We start from the raw sequence: 24,341 nt of genomic DNA, 5'->3' as shown, positions 1-24,341 counted from the left end.
CTGAGAGGGGCAGGTCAAGTCCAGGTGCGGGCTCAACTGTGAGGAGGCCCCGCTCCCGGCCCCCCGCTCCCGGCCCCCCCACTCCCGGCTCCCCGCTCCCGGCCCCTGCTCCCGGCCCCTGCTCCCGGCCCCCGCTCCCGGCTGGAGGCCAGCGCCCAGGAGAACGACAATGCCCGAGGAGGCGTGCATCGGACCAGGCCCGTCGGGGTCCGCAGGACGCATGGCCCACGCCCGGCTCGGCTCTGCACACGGGGTTCAGACGGACTCCACCAAGACCTGAGGACCACGGCCTGCGGCCGACCCGGGAAGTCTGAGACGCTGACCTTCAACTCACGACCAAGGATCCAGATGTGGAGCTGTGGCTCAGGTGGGAGAGCACCCAGGAACAGCACCAGGCCCTGAGTTAAAGCCCGAGAACCAGCAGGAAAAAGGCAAAAGGGGACTGTGGTGAATAACTCTACATGTACGAACCTGATACTTTGGTCAGAAGGAAAAACTCCTAAGTGATACATGATAACCACAGACAAAAATCAAGAGTACTACATGTAAGACACTAAAATTTTTATACAAAACTTCCAACAAAGAGAACTTCAGGTCCCAATGTGGTTTCTCACAGTGATTCGATGCGTGCCATCGGAACAGGGAGGTGTTGAAGCGTCGGCTTTAATGTCATGGGGACGACCGGTCGCCACGCGGCCACAGCTGGCAGGCTGTGTGGCCGATGACCCAGGACAGCCCTGGTGACAGTCATTTCTTCTTTCCTCTCGAAGGCCTGGCGAATAAGGCCGGGTCGATCTGCTCCCGGGCCAGCCCCCTGACGGCGAAGAGCCGGGCCGCCCGCTCCTGCAGGGTGCCGCCGCACTTCAGCCCCAGCGCCGTCAGCTCTTTCTTGAGCCTTTCCAGCCCCAGCAGCTCCAGCTCCGACGCACTGCCAAAGGCCAACAAGTCCAGCACTTCCTGCCCAGGACCCTGCGGGCAAAAGGAAACATTTACCACAGGCTCAGTGCTGAGTTAAGCTTTACCAAACTCCCTCTCAAGGAGCACATGCAATCAGCCACTCCTCCACTGGGTACACAGTCACACATTTACATAAAAACGGAAACTTTTTTTTTTTTTGGGGGGGGGGTCAGTAGCTCAATCAAACTCAGGGCCTGGGCGCTGTCCCTGAGCTCTTTTGCTCAAAGCTAGCGCTCTTCCACTTTGAGCCACAGAGCCACTTCAAGTTTTCTGGTGGTTAACTGGAGCACAGGCTCACAAACTTTTCTGCAAGAGCCGGCCTTGAACCTTGGTCTGCAAATCTCAGCCTCCTGAGTAGCTAAGATTACAGATGTGAGTCACCAGTACTCCGTAAAAGCTAAACTTTTATCTATGAACTTAGAAACAAACACTCAAAACATTTTATTTTAAGCTATCAAGAAGGAGTGAATTTCGAGTGCAATGTATAGCCAGATTCTAAAACAATAATCTTTTTTTTTTTTTTTTGGCCAGTCGTGGGCCTTGGACTCAGGGCCTGAGCACTGTCCCTGGCTTCTTCCCGCTCAAGGCTAGCACTCTGCCACTTGAGCCACAGCGCCGCTTCTGGCCGTTTTCTGTATATGTGGTGCTGGGGAATTGAACCCAGGGCCTCGTGTATCGGAGGCAGGCACTCTTGCCACTAGGCTATATCCCCAGCCCAATAATCTTACATTTTTGGAGGTTTATATTTGGTTGTCATAAATACAACAGCTTTTACAATACTAAGAACAAATCTCCAAAGTTAACAATGAAAATAAAACCAGCTTGTATTTCACTGTTCTTTATTCCTTTTCCCAAAACTTCGGTCAGAATAAGTACCTACTGAAACATACAACATAGAAATCACTTGTCTGGCTGGGCACCTGTGGTTCACACCTTTAATCCTAGCTACTCAGGAGGCTGAGACCTGAGGATCGGGTTCCAAGCCAGATTAGGCAGGAAACTCCAATTAACCACCAGAAAGCTGGAAGTGGAGCCTGTGGCTCAAGAGGTAGAGAACCAGCCTTGAGCAAAGATGCCCTGAGTTCAAGCCCCAGGACCAGAAAAAAACAATCATGTCTAAGATGACAAATGTGGGCTACCTATGCGCTTTTCATTATTACTGGGGACATCAGAGGGCCCTGTGTCCACCAAAGCAAACCAAGACGCCCAGCTTTCTAAAAAGCAAATCATTAGCTCACATAGCAAACAGATTTTTGCTGAAGTCATTACACAGAAGAAAGTAAATAATCATGTAGTTCTGGGAGCTTGTACAATTAAAATGACTTTTCTAAAAGGCTGAGTGTGAGGCTTAGAATGAAATGACAAACTCTACTGCTTAAGCCATGGCCTCACTTTGCTTTTTTGGTGGTTAACTGGAGTTTCCTGCCCACTTTGAACCTCACTCCTCAGCTCTCAGCCTCTTGAGTAGCTAGGACTTCAGGCATGAGCCACCAGCGCCCAGCCTTCAAACTGTCATACATCAGAAAAATGAGACAATCAATGTGCCCAGAAATGTGGGCACATCTCATTCATCTACGGCGTCACTCACCATACCATAACGTAGCCTTGCTACTACTGTATTACTGAAGAATGGAAGCACTGCGATGTATACTTGACTTCAGAGGCTAACGTGAAAAACAGGCAGGGTGTGGTGGCACACTCCCTAATTCCAGCTCTCAGAGGCTGAGATTGGAAGATCCTGAGCTCAAGGCCATGTGGGCCCTGCCAAGTGCTAAAAGCAGCCGCTCACAGCTGATGAAATGTGCCACAGGACGCCCTCCAGGGGCAGAACACCATAAACTCAAGTATGAAACAAGCCTTGCACTAAGCGACTCATGGGGAAAAACACACTTTCTCTCTCAAATTTTGGTGGCACCAGGTTTGGACTCAGGGCCCCACATTTGCTTGGCCTGTTCCCTTAGCTGGTGCTCTACCATCCGAGCCATGCCTCTTGCCCAGCTTTTTGCTGATTACTTTGGAGATGGGGTCTCAAAAGACCTTTCTGCCCAGGTTGCCTTCAAATAAGCCACCAGTGACTGGCAGCACATTTGTAAGCTATGACTTATTGTGGAGTTCAAATAGGTTTGGTTTAGATATGGACCCCAATTTTAAAGTACTTACAGTGTGTCCCGACTGGCCCTCCTCCAGTTTGGGAATGTCTTCCTCAGGCTCAACCACGGCAGGCCTGCCTCCATCAGTGACTTCTTCTGCCTCGTGACCCTTCGCCAGTCTGGTGACAGCTGTATCTCCTGCAGGCTCTGTCTCCTTTCTCCCCGGGGTGGCCTCTGCTTCTCTACCCAACTCCTCCACCCTGCCCTCTGCGGAGGGTGCCTCTCCCGTGCAGGAGTCTCCCGACATGTCCTCCGCGGGGTCAGCCATCTGACTCGGGGGGTTTGCCGGCGCCACGGAGCCCGCGCTCGGCATTCCCACGCTCTGAGAACCGCAGGGGAGCTCGGCTGCCGTCTCAGCGCTGCCACTGCCACTTGCTGGAGCAGAGGAGCAGCTCAGTCCTGACGCAGTGGGTGCTGCATCACTGTCCTCGTCTGAGGACACTTCCGCCGTCTCCAGGCTTTCCATTCCCAACCTGCCAGAAGCAACAGAGAAGCACCACACGTTTTTGTTACCTCTGCTCAAACAGGGAGGCTGCTTGTCCAGAAAATGGACTCTGTGCAAACATGGTAAGTGCACGTGCTATGACATAGAGAACGGGTAAAGTGCAGAGGAAGGCATTCCAGAGGCACAAAGCCGGAAAGCCTCAACAGGTGGGAGCCGACCTTTCCAAAGACCCCAAAGGGTCTACCTACCCACCCGTCAGCCTATCTACTTATCGCACTACCCATCCTTCCACCCACCCACTCACTCACCTTACCTAACTACCCACCCATCTACCTACCTACGTACCTAACAGACCCATCCTTCCACTTACCTACTTACCTAACTTCCCATCTACCTACTTACCTAACTACCCATCGGTCTACCTAGCCACTTACCCATCCATCCACCTACCTATTTACCTAACTACCCACACTTCCATCCATCTGCCTACTTACGTAACTACCTATCCATCTACCTACCTACTTACCTAACTACCCACTCCTTCCACCCACTCACTCACCTTCTTCTACTCACTCTGGATGGATCTCACACAGTACCACAGGCTGAGCAAAATTAGCCAGAAACTAAGGGTGGCGACATGCTGGGAAAGACTAAGCCACAACGACAAACAGCTCACTGGTGGCCACTGGCTCCCAGTCTGGAGTGGGGGAAGGGAAGTACCTAGCCAGCCCAAGAAACCCCATGAAAGCCCCCATGAAAATGACATAAATCTTGACGGGGTGGAAGTGGGGGGTGTGATCAATCAAAAAAATACATTTTACTGTGTATAAGCTAGATCCCAATAAACCAGACATCAGAGGAAGTACAAACCATGCCAGTACCTTTCTCTCAGCAAAGTCTCTGCTGGACTCAAGAACTGAATTCAGGAGTCCCATGACCGATGGCTGTTCCCTCTGTACCCCCAGAGGGAGGCCAACAAGGGAACAGATGCACAAGCACTCACATGCTCTAAAGTGTGGCCCAAGCGAACAGAGAAGGCCGAGAGGACCCTAAGAAGCACCAGCAGGGATGGTGCTTTCCACCCACAAGGCAAAGCTGTGGAGAGGGCTGGCAAAGTGACCAGAATCCTCAGTGATGATGGTGCAAAGCCAGAGAGAACGCAAGCACCTGGAACACACAGTTAGGCTTTCTCCAGGAAGTCCTGAAGAGTAAACTCAACACCACCCATACCTGTGATGCCATTTTTGTGAAGTTTCACTAGAAGGAAAAGCTGTCCTTCCATTGTTAATGGCATCTAAGCAGAAACCCTGCTCGAGTTTTTCCATGGACAGTTGTTACAACCCCAAAAAGGCCCTGTGCAGACAACCAAGAAGGAAACTGAAAAGATAACTTGGGGTGAAAAGGAAGGTAAGTTTCTTACCACAAGCACTTCCTTTTCCTTGCAGGGGCTCCATGGTCTGCGTTTGATCTGCGGGGCCGTATCCGAGGCTCACCAATCTCAGCTGATACCAATTTGCTGGAGGCAGCCTGCATACCTATCCAGAAATTCAACCAAGATTTCTACTGTCAGGGCTGAGTTCAAAGAAATTATTAAACATGTGGGCAGTAAAAAGTGCTGCAATCAGAAGTCTGTCTTCAAACTGTTATTGTGCTGCTTGAGGGGCTTGAACTCAGGGCCTGGGCACCGTCAATGAGCTTCTGTTTGTGCCCACTGCCAGCACGCCACCACTTGAGCCACCATTCTACTTGCAGCTGTTTGGTGGTTAATTGGGGGTAAGAATCTCAATGGCATTCCTGCCTGGGCTGGCTGAACTGTGACCCTCAGATCGGTCTCCTGGGCAGCTAAGATGCAGGCGTGAGCTACGAGTGCAGGCTCCCCTGTTAAACGTCTTAGGCTTGCCCTCGGTTCTCCAGAAATGTCTAAGAGCTGCTGCGGCACGCCCGTGAGGGCGGCCTGCCGCCAGGTGCCACCGAGGCAGCCACTCTCACCTTTGAGGACAGAGTCTTCCAGGCGCTCCGCCATCTCGTGGCACTGCTGCTGGTAGTCGGGGCTGGCGAAGCAGTGCTTGGGCTCAGCCAGCTTGCGCTGCAGCCGCTCCAGGCGCCGTTGCTCCTTCTCAGCCTCTCGCTCGGCCTGCTGTTTCACCCACTCAGCCATGCTAGGAAAGGAGGAGACATAATGTAGTGGGTGGGCAAGATGCACACTCACACAGCCGTGGATCACACAGCTTTCAATCAACGACACTGCATGCACAACAGGGCCCCAGACAGCAATGGAGCTGAAAACGCACTACTGCTGACGTCACAGCACAAAGCACCCTTGCCCACTGGGCAAGGGTGCAAACAAACCTCTCGGCCTGGCTGCCAGTCACACAAACGCACAACATACACAATTACACACTCTACACAGCACTCGATAATAGCTGTTACTAGTCTGTGTATTTACTGTAATTTCTGTTTAGACGGGGATCAAACCCAAAGCCTTGAGCATGCTAGGAAGAGTTGTATCACTGAACTCAGTTACTCTATCATTACTTTAGACTGTATTCCAACTTATAAGGACAAGCTTGGAGGCTGGTGCTGGTGGCTGACTCCTGGAATCCTAGCAATTCCGGAGGCTGAGATCTGAAGCCAGCCCAAGCAGACAAATTTGAAACACTCTTATCTCCTATTAACCAGCAAAAAGCCAGAAGTGGAGTGGTTCAATAGGTGGAATGCTAACCTTAAGAAACAAAAAACAAAAAACCCAGTGAGCACAAGAGGCCCATAGTTCTTGCTCCAGCACTGATAACATACCTGTATCTCCAGCAATTGGGAGGCTGAGGCAGGAGGATTGTGAAGCTTATGGCCAGCCCAGACTACATATCAAGTTCCAATCCCACTCAGACCACAATGAGACCCAGTTTCAAAAAAACAATAAAAACACAAGTAACAGCTCATACCTGTCATCCTAGCTACTCAGGAGACTAAGATTTGAGGATAGCAAACTGTGAAACTCATAACTCCAATTAAGCAGCAAAAACCTGAAGTGGAGCTGTGGCTCAAGTGGTAAAGTGCTAGACTTGAGCAAAAAACCTAAACAAGAGCGCCCAGAGTTAAAGCCCCATTATCAGCACAAAACACTACCAACTAATCCCCAGCTTACTGTATAAGAGCGAGCCTGCCCTGTTTCACCAGCAAAACCTCCTGTCTTTTGTTCAGTCTCCTGACTACATCAAGCGATCAACCTATACCACAGATATGCATAGCTTATACATAACTTACTATTGATAGAAAAGTACACTACTGTCTTTCTTTTTAATTAATGCCAGTCCCGGGTCTTAAACTCAGGTCCTGGGTACAAGTCCTTGAACTTTCTGGATCAGGGCTAGTGTTCTACCAATTGAGCAATAGCTCCACTTCCTGATTTTTGGTAAATTAGAGATAATGGTCTTAAAGACTTCCCTGCCTGGTTTGGCTTTGAACTGGGATCCTCAGATCTCAGCCTCTGGAGTAAATAGGATTACAGAAGTAGATAGGATTACAGGTGTGTGCTATAGCCATGGCTACACTGCTATATTAAGAAAAAAAAATTCAAGGGCTGGGAATTTGGCCTAGTGGTACAGTGCTTGCCTCTTCAGGAGGGCTTCAGCAGGGCTTCTACAGGAAGCCCTAGGTTTGATTCCTCAGCACCATATATATAGAAAAGGCCAGAAGTGGCGCTGTGGCTCAAGTGGCAGAGTGCTAGCCTTGAGCAAAAAGAAGCCAGGGACAGTGCTCAGGTCCAGAGTTCAAGCCCCGGGACTGGCAAAAAAAAAAAAAAAAAAAAAGAATGAAAAAAGAAAAAAAATTCAAATATAAACATATGTGATAACAGAGTTTTACATATATAAACACAAACAGACTAAAAGATGGTATTCTAAGGAGAGAAATTTAAAGGTGTAACTCCCCTGAACAACTAATGAACTGTTAAGCAAAATGAACACCAGGAAGCAGAAACACATTTGGAGAAATATGTTTGGAACAGGAGGGCCACAGGAATGAGGGTGAGCAAACAGTCATTAAATTCAATGTACATTATATTAACAAGTGAATTACAAAACTTGAAGGTAGGGACAAGAAGAGGAAATAGGGGAAAATGGAAGGAGTGACACTGATCACAATGTATTGTACTCATAACCAGACTTGTGGAAATGTAACCTCTTTGTATAATTACTTCCTTTTACTTACCTACTTACTTACCTACCTACCTACTTTTATTTACTTATTTTTTTGCCAGTCATGGAGCTTGAACTCAGGGCCTGAGCACTGTCCCTGGCTTCTTTTTGCTCAAGGCTAGCACTCTACCTCTTGAGCCACAGCGCCACTTCTAGCTTTTTCTATATATGTGGTGCTGAGGAATCGAACCCAGGGCTTCATGTATACGAGACAATCACACCATCACTAGGCCATATTCCCAGCCCAATAATAATTTTTTAAGTTGTTGTCTTACGCTTTTTCATGATTGACATCTCGTAACCTCCGTCCGCTGAGATCCCGGCAAGCTTCTCGATTGGTTGTCTTCTCAATCTGAGCACCAAGAGCTCGTAGCATAGACCCAAAACCTGCGCCAATGCATGAGGGAAAAACAAGTTAAAATGTGTTCAAAGATGCACATCAGCCAAATCCATGAAGCTAAGACCGACGGCGTCTTACATGGTTTTGATAGACAGACATCAAGGTGCTAACCCCCCAGGGAGCAGGCCAAGCGCTAGTAACCTAACTCAACTTCACACCTCTGTCATTCACTTCATATTTCTGAAATGCTGTTCAGTACAACTGAGGCTCTGAAGGACATGGCCAGTTCCAAAGAGCACAAGACACAGATTTGTGGTTGTTATTATAGGCAAGAGCAACTTCAAAAATCAGAATGAAGGGCTGAGAAAGTGGGCTTCGTGGTAGAGTGCTTGCCTAGCATGCATGAAACCCTGGATTTGATTCCTCAGCAAAAGAAGCTCAAGGACAGTGCCCAGGGCCTGAGTTCAAGCCTCAGGACTGGCAAAAATAAAAATAAAAAACGCAAAGAATCAGGATGATTACAGGCAGAGACATCAGCTCTAAAACCCCAAGTATTTCAGATTCTGGGAAACATAAGGATTCCCAGGTTTGTGCTCAAAGAAACACCAAGAACAGTTCATAGTCTATTTTTACTCTTTCAGTATCTTTTCCCTCTTAGATTTGTCAGTAAAACTAGAACCTTAATCTGCTCCGACTTGCAAAAGCAGTTCTGTTTCCTAAGATGACTTTTGGTTATCCCTGGAACCACAGCAAGGACACAATTTTGATTAAGAGATCTGATTGTTTGAAAGCTTTCTTCATCAAGGTGGATGGAATAATGGTCATATTTCCTCATCTAACTACCCCTAAGGATGAGCCTAGATTGCTTAAGAGCAGTCTGGCTAGAGAAGGTAGAATGGGAAGGTGGCCTAGCAGTACAGTGCTTGCCTAGCATATGTGAAGCCTGGGTTCCATTCCTCAGCACCACATAAATAGAAAACAGCCAGAAGTGGCGCTGTGGCTCACGTGGCAGATTGCTAGCCTTGAGCAAAAAGAAGCCAGGGACAGTGCTCAGGCCCTGAGTCCAAGCCCCAGGACTGGGGGAGAGGGGGTGAGAGAGAGGGAGAGAGGGACGGGGGGGGCGAGAGAGAGAGAGGGGGGAGAGGGAGAGAGAGGGAGAGAGAGGGAGAGAGAGGAAGAGAGAGGAAGAGAGAGGAAGAGAGAGGAAGAGAGAGGGAGAGAGAGGGAGGGAAGGAATTCGTATCACACAATTCCTTATTTCTCAAAAAAGAATAAAAAGAAAATATTCAAAATTTGTGGTAATAAAAGAGTTCATAAGGTAAAACCAAGTTGGTCTACCAAAGAGACCAATGAACTTGTTATATTAAAACATCTCGGGCTGGGAATATGGCCTAGTGGCAAGAGTGCTTGCCTTGCGAAGCCCTGGGTTCCATTCCTCAGCACCACATGTATAGAAAAGGGCAGAAGTGGCGCTGTGGCTCAAGTGGCAGAGTGCTAGCCTTGAGCAAAAAGAAGCCAGAGACAATGCCCAGGCCCTGAGTTCAAGGCCTCCCACCACCAACAACAACAAACCAAACCACCATCCTGCTTCTGGTGGCTTACCTCAAGGTTCAAGAACCAGCCCAGGGGCTGGGAATATGGCCTAGTGGCAAGAGAGCTTGCCTTGTATACATGAAGCCCTGGGTTCAATTCCCCAGTACCACATATATGGAAAATGGCCAGAAGTGGCACTGTGGCTCAGGTGGCAGAGTGCTAGCCTTGAGCAAAAGGAAGCCAGGGACAGTGCTCACGCCCTGAGTCCAAGACCCAGGACTGGCAAAAAAAAAAAAAAAAAAGAACCAACCCAAAGTTCACAAGACTCCATCTCAACCAGTAGTTAGGCCAGGAGAGCATGCACCTGTCATCCCATCTACACAGGGAAGATTGTGGTTTCAGGACAGCAAAAAAATGTGAGATTGTCTCAAGAAAAAGACTGAGGAAGTGGTGCTATGGCTCAAGTGGTAGAGTGCTAGCCCTGAGCTGAAGAGCTCAGGGACAGCGCCCAGGCCCCATGACCGACAAAAAAAAAGAAAGAAAGAAGAAGACTGAGCAAGGTGGATGACATCTGTATTCCCAGCTATGGTGGGAAGCATAAATACAAGGATCACAGTCCAGACTGATCCTAGCAGAAAACAAAACAACCAGTGCAAAGGACTGAAAGTGTGACTCAGAGGGTAGAGCACCTTCTTAGCAAATGCAAAGCCTTGAGTTCCACACAAGACATCCAAAAGACTGACACATCCCGCTAAAGAGCAGAAATGTGTCGACTAAGCCATCACCCTCTGTCTTACCTCCTTTCCCACCACGAAGTCTGGGCTCCAGGGTATAGACAGCTCCATGCTGCACTGCATCTCCATTACCAACGAGGACCCCATTGCACCTCACAAAGAAGCACTCCACAGGAACATCCTAGGGACAAGGGTGTGTGTTTACCATCTAATACTGGGCCTAGAGGCAAGAGTGTTTCTCACAGGAAGAGACATGACTTGTATCTTATCATGCCAGTTCTAAACAGACCTTATGTTCCATCCACATTTGTTGAACTGAAAATGAAAACTATGAAAAGTTATTTCATAGGATACTCTTGGTACAGTTTGTCCTAATGTCACCTAGTCATGATACTATAGAACTTTCAGTCCTTTCTGGTGAAAATAAAAATGTTTCCTTTCTCTGTCTCTACTAGATCATCAGGGCCATGCCACGAGACTGACTATGCAGGGCTCAAATCCAGTAACTCTGAAGGTCTCAATTCCTCTGATTTCTGTTTACGGTTTCTTTTTTTAACATTTTTATTTTGCAATTATCCTTAAGTAGTTGGCACAAAGGGGGCTTCAGTTCAACATCTCAGTTTGTGAGTACAGTGTATCTCAATCAATGTCACCTGTCATTCTCCTTCATCTCATCCAACCCCATTCATCTTCTCCACTTACTTAGCTCCACTTTTTATATTGACTATGACAATTGCCTTCAGCCCTTCTGCTCTCCATTTGTTTAATCCTCATTCCTTAATCCCCATCTTCTGACTCTTTGTTTTGCTTTTTGTGCCAGTACTAGGGTTGAACTCAGGACCTGATGTCCCTTAGCTTTTTTGCTCAACATTGGCACTCTACTTCTTGAGCCACAGCTCTACTTCTGACTTTGTGTGTGCCAACCCTGGAGCTTGAACTCAGAACCTGGGCACTCTCCTTGATCTTTTGTGCTTTGAGCCACAGTTCCACTTCCACATTTTGAGCTAGGATTACAGGCATGAGCCAGCAGAGCCCAGCTGGTGCAAGTCTTTAAAGACTGAGTTTTGGGGCTGGGAATATGGCCTAGCAGTAAAGTGCTCGCCACATACACATGAAGCCTTGGGTTCGATTCCTCAGCACCACAGATACCGAAAAAAAAAAAAAAAGCCGGAAGTGGCGCTGTGGCTCAAGTGGCAGCGTGCTAGCCTTGAGCAAAAAGAAGCCAGGGACAGTGCTCAGGCCGAGTTCAAGGCCCCAGGACTGGCAAAAATAAATGCTTCAGATAACTGAACAAGTTTCGTATCTCCCTGTTAGTAAAGGCTGCTTTCCTGGATATTAAGTAAAAGCCAATTTAAGAAATCCCCGATAGGTTTTCCTAAATGTAATTTTTCAAAAAAGCTGCAAAATAACAGACCCAAGGCTCGTGCCGTCAGTAAGCCACAAGGGGAAACGGCTGACCTCGGCCGGGGAGAGCGGCTTCCCCCCGTCACCGTCCGGGGGCCGGGCTGGGCCCGGAGTTCCCGAGGTGTGGGATGGACCGGTGGACACGGCGTCGCACGTCCCACGGACGGGGTCAGGCTGCAGGCCCAACCGCGCCCTTCGGGCTCGGGGGACGGGAAGAGCGCGGGGCGGGAGGGGGTGACGCACCGCCACCGAGCCCCCGGCGATGGGTGCGTCCCGCAGACGCCGCGCGCGAGCCCCGGGCCCTCCCGCGCCCGCCGCGGAGCGCGGCCTCACCTGTTCTCGGCAGTGTCTGCGGAGGAGGTCGAGGACGCAGCAGCGAGCCGAGGCACACCAGAACGCCTTCCGCCCGACGCCGGGGCCCTGCACCCAGGCCCGGACCGGAGACTCGGCCATGGCGCCGGCCGGGGCTCCGCGCGCGACTGCCGGGTCGCGCCTTCGTGACGCACGCCTCGCCTTCCGGCCTCCGCCCCGCCCCCGGCCCGCCCCCGGAAGTCACGTGTCCCGAGGCCCGGGGAGCCGGAACCCGGCAGGGGCGGGGGAGGATCCCGGCGTTGCTAGGGCCGTTGCTAGGGCGGGGCCCAGGGGACCGGCCGGGGAGTGGGTGCGGCGAGGGGGCGCCCGCCCCGGCCCCGGGGCGCGGTGGAGGGCAGCTGCGGCGAGAGGGCGGGGCTGGCGGAGCCGGAGCCTTCGTCGGGCTGGGGTGGAGCCCTTCCTCCGCCGCCCCCCCACCGAGGGCTGCGATCCCCGCTCCCGGCCCGGGCTCCGCCCCACCCCGCCCCCGCCCCGCCGAGGGCTGCGATCCCCGCTCCCGGCCCGGGCTCCGCCCCGCCCCACCGAGGGCTGCGATCCCCGCTCCCGGCCCGGGCTCCGCCCCACCCCGCCCCCGCCCCGCCGAGGGCTGCGATCCCCGCTCCCGGCCCGGGCTCCGCCCCACCCCACCGAGGGCTGCGATCCCCGCTCCCGGCCCGGGCTCCGCTCCGCCCGCCCCACCGAGGGCTGCGATCCCCGCTCCCGGCCCGGGCTCCGCCCCACCCCGCCCCCGCCCCACCGAGGGCTGCGATCCCCGATCCCGGCCCGGGCTCCGCCCCACCCCGCCCCCGCCCCACCGAGGGCTGCGATCCCCGCTCCCGGCCCGGGCTCCGCCCCACCCCGCCCCCGCCCCGCCGAGGGCTGCGATCCCCGCTCCCGGCCCGGGCTCCGCCCCACCCCCGCCCCCGCCCCACCGAGGGCTGCGATCCCCGCTCCCGGCCCGGGCTCCGCTCCGCCCGCCCCACCGAGGGCTGCGATCCCCGCTCCCGGCCCGGGATCCGCTCCCCCCCTCACACCGAGGGCTGCGATCCCCGCTCCCGGCCCGGGGTCCCCCCCACCTCACCGAGGGCTGCGATCCCCGCTCAGCCCCGGGGGCGGAGGTGCCCAGGCCCGGGGGCGGAGGTGCCCAGGCCCGGGGGCGGTGGTGCCCAGGCCCGGGGGCGGAGGCGCCCAGGCCCGGGGGCGGAGGCGCCCAGGCCCGGGGGCGGAGGCGCCCAGGCCCGGGGGCGGAGGTGCCCAGGCCCGGGGGCGGAGGTGCCCAGGCCCGTTGGTGGAGGTGCCCAGGCCCGGGGGCGGAGGTGCCCAGGCCCGGGGGCGGAGGTGCCCAGGCCCGGGGGCGGTGGCGGCGCCCAGCCCCCAGGTCCGCGCCCTCGGTTCAGGTGCCGAGGAAAGCGACACAAAGCTCGGAAATGCGAGCTGCGGTGTGAACAGAAATGGAGCCCGAGGCGGGGAAGTGACGCGTTTTGCTGCCCGCGGCTCCCGGGGCCGCGCGGGAGAAAGGCCCCGTGGGGATCCCAGTGCCCCGAGGGAGCGGGTCCCGAGGGGCGGCTCTGTGAGCACGTCATCCCGAGCCCTGAGCCCAGACTCCCTCCTTAGGATTCCCCCTTTGTGGACCTAGGAACCGGTGCTTCAGCATCCCCGGCCTTCCCCTACAGGTCCCCACAGATCCATCTCAGCTTAGGGGGCACCGTCGTGGAAGCCTGCAGGAGGATTTCCCGCTAGCACTGAGCGTCCACATCATTTACTATCGACGTTGATAGCCTGTCCTCCCCAGGCCTCATATCTGGATGGAATTCACTTGTTGTCCCTGTGGGTTTTGGGGGTGGGCGGGGGCCGTTGTTTTTGCTTTTATTTTGTTTTTGTGAGTCCTGGGCCCGGAACTCAGGGCCTGGGCACTGTCCTTGAGCTGCTTTTGCTCAAGGCCAGCACTCTACCATTTGACCCCACAGCTCCACTTCCAGGTTTTTCTGTTTGTGTGGAACTGAGGGATTGAACCCAGGGCTTCATGCATGCTTGACAAGCACTCTACCGCTAAGCCACATTCCCAGCCCCCACCTCCTATGTTGTATTTAAAAATAATTCTTGCCAGATGATAGGGGCTCCTCCTTGTAATCCTTCCTAGCTTCTCAGGAGGCTGAGATCTGACTATTGCTGTTTCGAAGCCAGCCTGGGCAGGAAAATCCGTGAGAATCCAGCTGGGGATATGCTTGGCTCATATACATGAGGCCCTGGGTTCAATTCCCCAGTACCACATATACAGAAAATAGCCAGAAGTGGCGCTGTGGCTCAAGTGGCAGAGTACTAGCCTTGAGCAAAAAGAAGCCAGGGACAGTGCTCAGGCCCTGAGTCCAAGCCCCAGGACTGGCCAAAAAAAAAAAAAAAAAAAAAAATCCACAAGAATCTATCTCCAATAAACCACCAAAAAGTTGCAAGTGAAACTGTGGCTCAAAGTGCTAAGGAGCTAGCCTTGAGCACCAAAGCTCAGGGGCAGTACAAAAGCCCTGAGTTAAAGCCCCATGACTAGCACAAAAATGTAATTTTTTGTTTTGTTTTGTCCCTGGCTTCTTTTTTGCTCAAGGCTAGCACTCTACCACTTAAGCCACAGCACCACCTCTGGCCGTTTTCTGTATATGTGATGCTGGGGAATCGAACCCAGGGCCTCATGTATACAAGGCAAGCACTCTTGCCACTAGGCCATATCCCCAGCCCCAAAATGTAATTTTTTTTTTCCAGAGCTGAGGATCAAATTCAGCGCCTTCTATTTGCCAGACAAGTGCTCTTCCACTGAGCTAAATCCTCAAACCCCAATAATCCTAGGTAATATGGGGCTGGGAATGTGGCTTAGTGGTAGAGCGCTTGCCTTGCATGCATGAAGCCCTGGGTCCCATTCCTCAGCACCACATACACAGAAAAAGCCGGAAGTGGTACTGTGGCTCAAGTGGTAGAGTGCTAGCCTTGAGCAAAGAAAAGCTCAGGAACAGTGCCCAAGTCCTGAGTTCAAGCCCCAGGACTGGCAAAAAAAAAAATCCTAGGTATTAAATAGACATATCATTTAAGGTGCAAACTAACCAGTATTACTAACTTTTCAAAGGACACATGCTCTGTTGCTAACCCTTCACTGTGAGTGCCTGGCACACAGACATATACAGAGGAGACGCTGAGTAAAAGCGAATAGTGAATGAATTACTAAAGAAAGTCTCCTTATTGCCAGTGTATGTCTGAAGAAACACTTCTTACCCTAACATGACATTCCAGCCTGAGGATGCAGAATTCAACTTGTGTTATTCATTATTCAAATAATGGAGGAAATTGAGACTCCTGAGGTTGTTTATGCCGAGAACATGGGTGAAAGAGCACTCTGTGTCTGTGTGTGTGCACGTGCACACCTGCCAGTCCTGGGTCTTGAACTCAGGGCACGGGCACTGTCCCTAAGATTTTTTGCTCAAGGCTAATGTCCTACCACTTGGGCCATAGCTCCACTTCCAGCTATTTTGGTTGTTAATTGGAGACGAGAGACTCATGGACTTTCCTGCCTGGGCTCGCTTCACGCTGCAGTCCTCAGAAAAGACAGCTCTTTAAGTAGGCAGCTAAAAAATCTGGTGAGGCTGGTCAGGGGTTCTAGAAAAGAGGAGCTTCTGCTGCTCCTTCCCCCCTCGCAGTCCCCCGGGGAGGGCACAGGAAGGCCACATGCAAGGTTGCGACAACTTAAGGGTGGGGGGTTAGTTCCTCTGTGCTCAACACGGTGCCGCTGAGCCCCATATTTGGTGGTGTTTCCAGCAAAGCACTGGCACTGTTCCTGCCTGTGCTCCCCAAAAAGAATGATTCCAGCTGTCCATTTGCTTTTGGAGAACTGGCTCGGCCTCCACAAGAGGGACAGTGTGAGAGCCTTCTGAGGCACCGAGGAATAATTGTTCTCTGCCCGGAAATGACAGTCCTGACAGGCAATGTCTGTGTGGAAACCCGTGATGGGCTGGGTTGAGCCAAGTGTCACACTGGTCCGCAAGCAGGAAGCAGAACTGTGCTGGCTTCCCGCGAGCCGGGCCTGCGAGCCCAGGTCCACAGACCACCAGCCAGTCGCCCTGTCCCGCCATGCACTCGCTCAGAGGAAAGGTGGTCCTTAATACCCTCCCGTGACAAGAGTCCTTCAATGCCACGAGCACACACGACCGCAAACTCCCAGATTCACAAGCACTGCCTTGCAGATGGCTCCCTCCCCGGGAACAATGAGGTCAGCCCCTGGGTAAGAGCTGTACAGTCCAGGCTGGGAGGTGGACCTATGGGAGGTGGAGCATAGAGCAAGCTCAGAAATGATTGGCTGCCAGGGGAGGCAAAGGGCCACCCTCCATCCCTCATTGGGTAGAAGAAAACAGGCTGCATTAAGGGTGAGGTGGAAGGAGAGGTAGAAGCGGCTGTGTCTAATCCCTGAAGCTTTCGAACAAAATGAGGGAGCAGAACCTAACGATGAAGAGGAGCAGAGCAGAGATTAAAAACTGGACCACAGCCAGAGCTGAGTGTAGGAGCCCACCTCTGTACTACCACCAAGACAGAGGGAGCTTCTGGAAGGGTGGCTTCATGCCTAATTCCTATTGCTCCGGGTGCGCTAGGTGTTAGCTGCTTTGCAATATCATGACAGTATTTGTTCACGAGACCTGTAGACTGTCATTATTCTCACCGTCACCACCAAATGATCTATTCCACTGAATAATTCCAAGCCAGGTACTGGTGGCTCACGCCTGTCATCCTCGCTACTCAGGAGGTTGAGAACTGAGGATCCTGGTTCAAAGCCAGCCCAGCAGGAAAATTCACAAGACTCTTATCTCTAAGTAACCACCAAAAAAAAAAAAAAAAAAAAAAAAAAAAAAAAAAGCCAGGGGCTGGGGAGATAGCCTAGTGGCAAGAGTGCCTGCCTCGGATACACGAGGCCCTAGGTTCGATTCCCCAGCACCACATATACAGAAAAACGGCCAGAAGCGGCGCTGTGGCTCAAGTGGCGGAGTGCTAGCCTTGAGCGGGAAGAAGCCAGGGACAGTGCTCAGGCCCTGAGTCCAAGGCCCAGGACTGGCACAAAAATATAGCTTTTCAGAGCTGAGAGTGTAATTCAGTGAGATAGTACTTCCTGCCCCCAAAACCTGGGACTAGTCTGGTCTAAAACATTAGGAAAAGAAGTTTCTGTCATGCTATTTACGGTGCCAAAACTATAAAGACAGAACTAGGAATATGGCCTAGTGACAAGAGTGCTTGCCTTGCATACATGAAGCCCTGGGTTCCATTCCTCAGCACCACCTATATAGAAAAAGCCGGAAGTGGTGCTGTGGCTCAGGTGGTAGAGTGCTAGCCTTGAGCAAAAAGAAGCCAGGGGCAGTGCTCAGGCCCTGAATTCAAGCCCCAGGACTGACAAAAAAAAATCAAATGAAAATAAAAACTATAAAGACAAATGAGTATAGTTCCTCTTTTCTGGAAATTCTTAGTATCTCAGAATTGATTTTTAAAATATTGAAGTAGATTTCTCACTAGTCAATAAAAATCCATGATCCTCATACCTACAATCCCAACATGATAGAAGTAGAAATAGGAAAATCACAAGTTTGAGACCAGTCTGGATTATGCAGTGAGACCCTCCCTCAAAAAAAAAAAAGGATTCTCAGTGGAGAAATTGTAGATCTTTAGGGAAGTTTTTCTTTTTTTTTCTTTTTTTGTCCAGTCCTGGGCCTTGGACTCAGGGCCTGAGCACTGTCCCTGGCTTCTCTTTGCTCAAGGCTAGCACTCTGCCACTTGAGCCACAGCGCCACTTCTGGCTATTTTCTGTATATGTGGTGCTGGGGAATCGAACCCAGGGCTTCAAGTATACGAGGCAAGGGTTCTTGCCACTAGGCCATATCCCCAGCCCTGAAGTTTTTCTTAAATTAGTTGATTTTAGTATATACCTACTCTGTTGGCATTCTCCAAACAGAACAAAGAGCAGGGAGGGAGGGAGAGAAGAGAAGGAGGAAGGCATGAAGGGAGGGAGGGATGATTAGGTAAGTAGAAGGAGGGAGGGAGAGAAGGAGGGAAGGATGGATGGGTAGGTGAGCAGATGGAGGGATGGATGGGTAGATGAATGGGTGGATGGATGGATGGGTAGATGTATGGTTAGATGAATGGATGGAGGGGTGGATGGGTAGACAGATGGATGGAGGGATAGGGAGATGGATGGATGGATGGTTAGGTGAGTAGAGGGAAGGAGGGAGGGAAGGAGGAAAGGATGGTGGGTAGGTGAGCAGATGGAGGGATGGATGGGTAGATGAATGGGTGGATGGATGGATGGGTAGATGTATGATTAGATGAATGGATAGAGGGATGGATGGTAGATGGATGAATAGATGGATGGTTGGGTAGATGGATGGATGGGTGGAAGGGTGTAAAGACGGATGGATGGATGGATGGATGGATGGATGGATGGATGGATATAGACAGATAGAGAATTCTCTCATGCCATTGTAGAAGGGACAAGTCCTGAGATGAGCCTGTGAGCTGCAAGCTGGAGAGTAGGAGGGCCAGCCATGCAAGTCATTAGGTTCCATTAGAAAGGCACCAGGCTGAAGACCAAAGAAACCTCTAATGTCTGTTTCATTCTGTCTCCTAATCTATTTTGTGTTGTTTTTTTTTTTGGCCAGTCCTGGGTCTTGGACTCAGGGCCTGAGCACTGTCCCTGGCTTCTTTTTGCTCAAGGCTAGCACTCTGCCACTTGAGCCACAGCGCCACTTCTGGCCATTTTGTGTATATGTGGTGCTGGGGAATCGAACCCAGGGCCTCATGTATATGGCACTCTTGCCACTAGGCCATATCCCCAGCCCTCCTAATCTATTTTGGAACACATATCTGCGGTCGTCCCAGTGAAATAAGAGAGGGGAATAATGCTCATATATGCTGCCATTACGAGAGAGAAATTCACACACAGCCTCCCAGTGAAATTAACATTAAGGTAGCATTTTCAAATGTGTATGCCAGGAAGCCCTCAGGTACCATAATGCACTTTTTTTTTTTTTTTAAAGAATTGTACTTTCAGAAGTGGTGCTGTGGCTCAAAGTGGTAGAGCTCTAGCCTTGAGGAAAAAAAAAGATCAGGGATAGCTCCCAAGCCCTGAGTTCAAGTCCCACGATCAACAAAAATAAATAAGAATTTCACTTTCAAGCCAATTTGGACTTTTTTTTTTTTTTTTTTTTTTTGCCAGTCCTGGGCCTTGGACTCAGGGCCTGAGCACTGTCCCTGGCTTCTTTTTGCTCAAGGCTAGCACTCTGCCGCTTGAGCCACAGCGCCACTTGTGGTCATTTTCTATATATGTGGTGCTGGGGAATCGAACCCTGGGCCTCATGTATACGAGGCAAGCATTCTTGACACTAGGCCATATTCCCAGCTTTTCAAACCAATTTGGAAGCCCTCTTGTCTTAGCTTGGCTGCTATGACAAAATTATGTAGACCATGATGCTTACACAACAGATATTTCCCTTTTCCCTCAGTGTGTGATCTAGATGGTAGAAGATTCTGGTCTTGGTGAGGGTCTTGTTCCTGGCCTGACAATGCTTCCCACCCCACCCCCCCATTTTGTTTTTTGCATGGCATGTTTACAAGGGGAAAGAGAGAGAGAGAGAGGCGAGCACCAGAGGCTGAGAGGGGCCAGTCTCCGGTCTCTTCTTCCTGGGAGGCCTCTGCCCCTTGTTCCTGGCCGGGGACCCCTCCTAACGCCACCCCACTGGAAGCTGTTCCTCGTGTAAATTTCAGTGACGTGAACCTTGGGTCTGTGCCAACTCCAGTGCCACATGCCTCTTCTTAAAGACTCACACATTTTATTAACATGATTAAGGCTATCTGTGTTTAATCACTGGATGAAATCTGTTTACAAATCCGTCTCCTTGGTGCTGGGGTGAAACTCATGAATGTCAGACAAGGGCACTGAGATTCATCCTTCGACCAAGCACAAACTTATTTGACCGTGGAGTTTGTTTTCACGTTAGATCGAATAGCATGCCTGAGGATTAGCCTGGGATTCGGAAAAGAAGTCTAAGGCTGAAGTACTGAACTGTAGCTTAACTACAGAGTTCCTACACAAAAATCCAGGGACACTGAGCGCAGTGTGCACACACCTCCTCAGACCCTGGCGTTCAGTTCGTGGTTTGGATCTAGATGTCCCCACAGCCTTGTCCTCAGGGAAGCATGACTAGGAGGTAGAGGAATCTTTAAGGGGAACAACCTGTGGGAGGAAGGTTGGCTTTGGGGGGCACAAAGAGAGTAATGGGACCCCCAGTGCCTTTTCTTTTCCTCTTCTTTTTGCTCTAATTCCTCAACGTGTATTTTCTGGAGACTGAAACATAGCGGGTCCACCCCATCATGGACGGGGACCTCTAAAATGTCAGCCAAGATAAGGCTTTTCTCTTGTGAGCTGATTATCTGTGGTGTTTTAAGACGCTAACAGAGAGGGCAGTAGCACAAGCACACCGCCCTGCTCTGCTCCCCACACCCCGCCACCCCACTGCACCCCACGCCGGTTCATACGCCAGAGCCAGGGCTGGTGAGCCAGTGTTCCTCTTCCTGTCACTTGGAAAATAAGGTAACAACAGAACACACCTACCTTACTCTCCTCTGCGTGCTCACGTTCAGGGTGAATACAGCAAAGGAGTTTACTGTGGAAGATGAAAGTGCGCGTCCTCAGTCTCAGCCTGAAGCCACAGCGAGCTGCAGCATGAGTGAGTCGTCTGATTCCATTGAACAGCTCTTTACTTCTTCCCTCCCAGGTGCAGGAAGGTAGGGAAAAGGGGGAAGGGGCTGGGCAAGAAGACACCAAGCTAGAACAGAAGGATCTACTCACAGGTAGTCTGAACCCATAATAGAAAAAGCATTCCTGAAGCATTTGGGCCAGTACCCACCGCAGTGGACGCAGGCCTGGCCCAGAGCAGCAGCACCGGGGAGTGGCAGGCGCTTCTGACCGCACAGGCTGAGGAGGTGAAAGAAAAGCGCTCATCATGCTCACTCCCGGACGAGAACACAGAAAGGGCTGTCAGAACATGAAGTGTCTTAAGGTCACCGTAAGATGTATGCAGCAAGGTGGCTACATAGAAGAGGACAGCTGGTGAGTTAGGGAGGATGCCAGACTGAGACATACGAGAGATTGGACACGTTTGCAGTTGACACATGGCCAGATACATGTTTAAAAACAATTCAGGGGGGCCGGGGGATATGGCCTAGTGGCAAGAGTGTTTGCTTTGTATACATGAGGCCCTGGGTTTGATTCCCCAGCACCACATATATAGAAAATGGCCAGAAGTGGCGCTGTGGCTTAAGTGGCAGAGTGCTAGCCTTGAGCAAAAAGAAGCCAGGGACAGTGCTCAGGCCCTGAGTCCAAGGCCCAGGACTGAAAAAAAAAAAAAAAAAGCTGGCACTGGCTGCTCATGCCTGTAATCCTGGTTACTCAGGAGGCTGAGATCTGAGGACAGTGGTTTAAAGCCAGCTCAGGCAAGAGTCTATGAGACTCTTATCTCCAATTAACCACCAGAAAACTAGAAGTGGAGCTGTGGCTCAAAGTGGTAGAACACTAGCCTTGAGTGAAAAAGCTCAGGAACAGCCCCTAGGCCCTGAGTTCAAGCCCCTGGACTGACAAAAAATAAATAAGAGAGAGACTGGAAGTGTAAACGATAGGACTGGGGTGTATCTCAGTGGTAGAACACATGTTTAGCATCTGTGAAGGCCTGGATTTCATCCTCAGTGCACACACACACACACACACACACACACACACACACACACACACGCCCAATGCTGGGAGAGTAGCTCAAGTGGTAGAACACCTGCCTAGCAAACACCGGAGCCTGAGTTCACATTTTAGTACCCAAAACAAGACAACCAAACACAGTCATTGTTTACTGAATAGCTCTCTCTACGTCACAAGGACAGACTCAGAAAGATGGAGTGACTTGATCAAGATCACACAGCAATAAAGTACCAGAGCCAGGATTTTAACTTCTGTACTGAGACCACCCAGGCTCCCTCCAAGGACGGACTGGGGGAGGGGCGCTGAGGAGGAGGACGGATGGACGGTCCCCTGTCCACTCGTGATGGCCTGGCGTCCTTGAAGACAAGGGGCAGTCTAGGCAACAGACAATCAAGAGTTAAGTAGTGGTTTGGGGGATCCTCTGCAGGGTCTTCCTCCTCCCAGACCCTCACGGCGGAGTCAAGTGCTGGGCAGGGGCCCCGGCAGGAACTCTTCCACACGTCCTCATCCTCGTGGCCCTCGTGGCTTCGTTTCCTCGTCTTTCCCCGATGTATCTGGTGCTATGTGCTGCTCTCAGCATCTGTGTCACACAGCTATCATGATACTCTGATGTTCTTCACACGAATCTGGGAAGTGGGTGCTTCATTCACAGGTGCTGTGCAAAAGAAACAGTCAGCCAGAAACTTGGGGGGTTGTCAGAGTGTCAGGGGGATGCAGGAGATGACGACGTGAGCCTTACGGCTGCGCTCCTGTGTGTGACTCGTCTGTTCACTTAATTAACAATTTATTTATTGTGTCTATGTATCTGGTGGAGCTAGGAATGAAACCCTGGGCCATCACACACGCTAGGCAGGTGTTCCACACAGAGCGCCCCCCCCCCCAATTTCTGTGTTGTTTTCCTAATTTGGGGTATCTGCCTCATTTGCACTTTGAAATTCTTGTTTGCTAATAATTTTTACACACCCTAAGGGTTTAGTTAAGGGTGGTTTCTTGGAAATGATTGATTATCACCTCTTAGAAATTTCAGCACCCACAAGGTGTAAGACAGAGATGGGATTCCACCATCAGACGGCTTCAGATAGTCCAGGGCTGCTGGCTGCTTTTTTCTGCAGTCTAAAGACAACACACACTTAGGCTTCGTGTGACTCGGGCTTTCAGCCCTGCCCGCGCTGTCCTTCTGCCTCCTGCAAGCCGGGGGCCCCTCCCTGCTGGGCTCCGCGGGCTCCTCCTGCCGGGCTCCTCACAGTGGCCTCCCCAGCTCCCCAACATCGGGACAGCCCATGTGTATCTCAGGATTAGTTACTCCCCACCTTGCTGGTCTTTTGGGTTCCCTCGCTCACTTGAGCACCAAGGCTCAGAGGAAGAAGCAGGTGAGGGTACCAGGCAGGCAGGGTGAAACTGAAGACTTCCTGGGGACTGAGGTTTGCTTGCATAAAATCTATGGGCAAACAATTTTACTTTTTTTTTTTTTTTTTTTTTGCCAGTCCTGGGGCTTGAACTCAGGGCCGGGGCACTGTCCTTGGCTTCCTTTTTTTGCTCAAGGCTAGCACTCTGCCAACTTGAGCCACAGCACCACTTCTGGTCTTTGCTGTTTATATGGTACTGAGGAATGGAACCCAGGGCTTCATGCATGCTAGGCAAACTCTCTACCTCTAAGACACATTCCCAGTCCCTGCTCTTACTTTTAATATGTCAAATTTATCAAGCTTTTCTTTCTTCTTTTTTAATAGTCAAATCCTTTTCACACCTTATTTAAGAAGTCTAGCTGGATGTGGTAGTTTATCCCTATAATCCCGGCGGTGGAGGGCAGCAGACTGGGGCGGGGGGGGGGGGTAGGAGTGGGGGACTTGAAAACCTTTTGAAAAACAAGTAGAGCCCAAAGGGTCCAGTGTCTAGGAAGCATGAGGCCCTGAGATTAAACCCCACCAAAACAAAATAACTGTTTTCATGTTTCATGATGGGTTTTGTTACCAAGGATAAGTTGTTCTTTCCTAAATATATATATACATACATACATATACATATATTCTAATTTTTTAAAGAAAGGATTGTAGCTCATAAAAACTCAGCAGCAGCCCTGGCTGAGGTTGTAAGCCAGGAACAGAGCACTTGCGTTTGCGTTGTATATTCTTTGAGGACCTGGATTCACCCCTAGCCCTGGGCATGGGAGGACGGGGCGTGGGGACAGGGACAGAGAATCCTTCTCACGAGGTGACTAGGGGATGGGAAGGTGGCTCGGCGGTGGAGTGCTTGCCTAACATGCATGAAGCCTGGGTTCCATTCCTCAGCACCACATACACAGAAAAGGCTGGAAGTGGCGCTGTGGCTCAAGTGGCAGCGTGCTAGCCTTGAGCAAAAAGAAGCCAGGGACAGTGCTCAGGTCCTGAGTTCAAGCCCCAGCACGGGGGGGGGGGGGGGGAAAGGGTGACTGTATGGCACTTGTTTTAGGGGTATGTTGGGAGCCGGCTCTG

The 24,341-nt window shown here is 51.3% G+C and overlaps 1 protein-coding gene across 1 annotated transcript; it reads right to left on the bottom strand.

Annotated features, from left to right (window-relative positions):
- Positions 1-546: 546 nt before the first annotated feature.
- Sde2 (SDE2 telomere maintenance homolog) lies at positions 547-12,252 on the bottom strand. The gene is made up of 7 exons (XM_048357563.1): positions 12,093-12,252; positions 10,419-10,536; positions 8,024-8,135; positions 5,542-5,711; positions 4,973-5,087; positions 3,118-3,580; positions 547-969 (listed from the first exon to the last, which is right to left on the bottom strand). The coding sequence occupies exons 1-7, from the start codon at positions 12,210-12,212 to the stop codon at positions 748-750; spliced, it is 1,320 nt and encodes a 439-aa protein (XP_048213520.1). The 5' UTR covers positions 12,213-12,252; the 3' UTR covers positions 547-747.
- Between the last annotated feature and the right edge of the window lie 12,089 nt (positions 12,253-24,341).

The sequence above is a fragment of the Perognathus longimembris genome, chromosome 11 (assembly GCF_023159225.1).
Source record: "Perognathus longimembris pacificus isolate PPM17 chromosome 11, ASM2315922v1, whole genome shotgun sequence".
Taxonomy (NCBI): Eukaryota; Metazoa; Chordata; class Mammalia; order Rodentia; family Heteromyidae; genus Perognathus; species Perognathus longimembris.
The sequence above is the reverse complement of the archived record's forward strand: the minus strand, read 5'-3'. Positions and strand labels throughout refer to the sequence as shown.

What these genes read in the sequence shown, in the direction of transcription:
- Sde2 (XM_048357563.1), bottom strand. Translation starts at nt 12,212, where the DNA reads ATGGCCGAGTCTCCGGTCCGGGCCTGGGTGCAGGGCCCCGGCGTCGGG. An exon ending in GCAGACACTGCCGAGAACAG is followed by an intron (nt 10,537 to 12,092) that starts GTGAGGCCGCGC and finishes CCTTGTCCCTAG; the next exon opens with GATGTTCCTGTGGAGTGCTT. An exon ending in AGGGCCAGTCGGGACACACT is followed by an intron (nt 970 to 3,117) that starts GTAAGTACTTTA and finishes TTTTGCCCGCAG; the next exon opens with GGTCCTGGGCAGGAAGTGCT.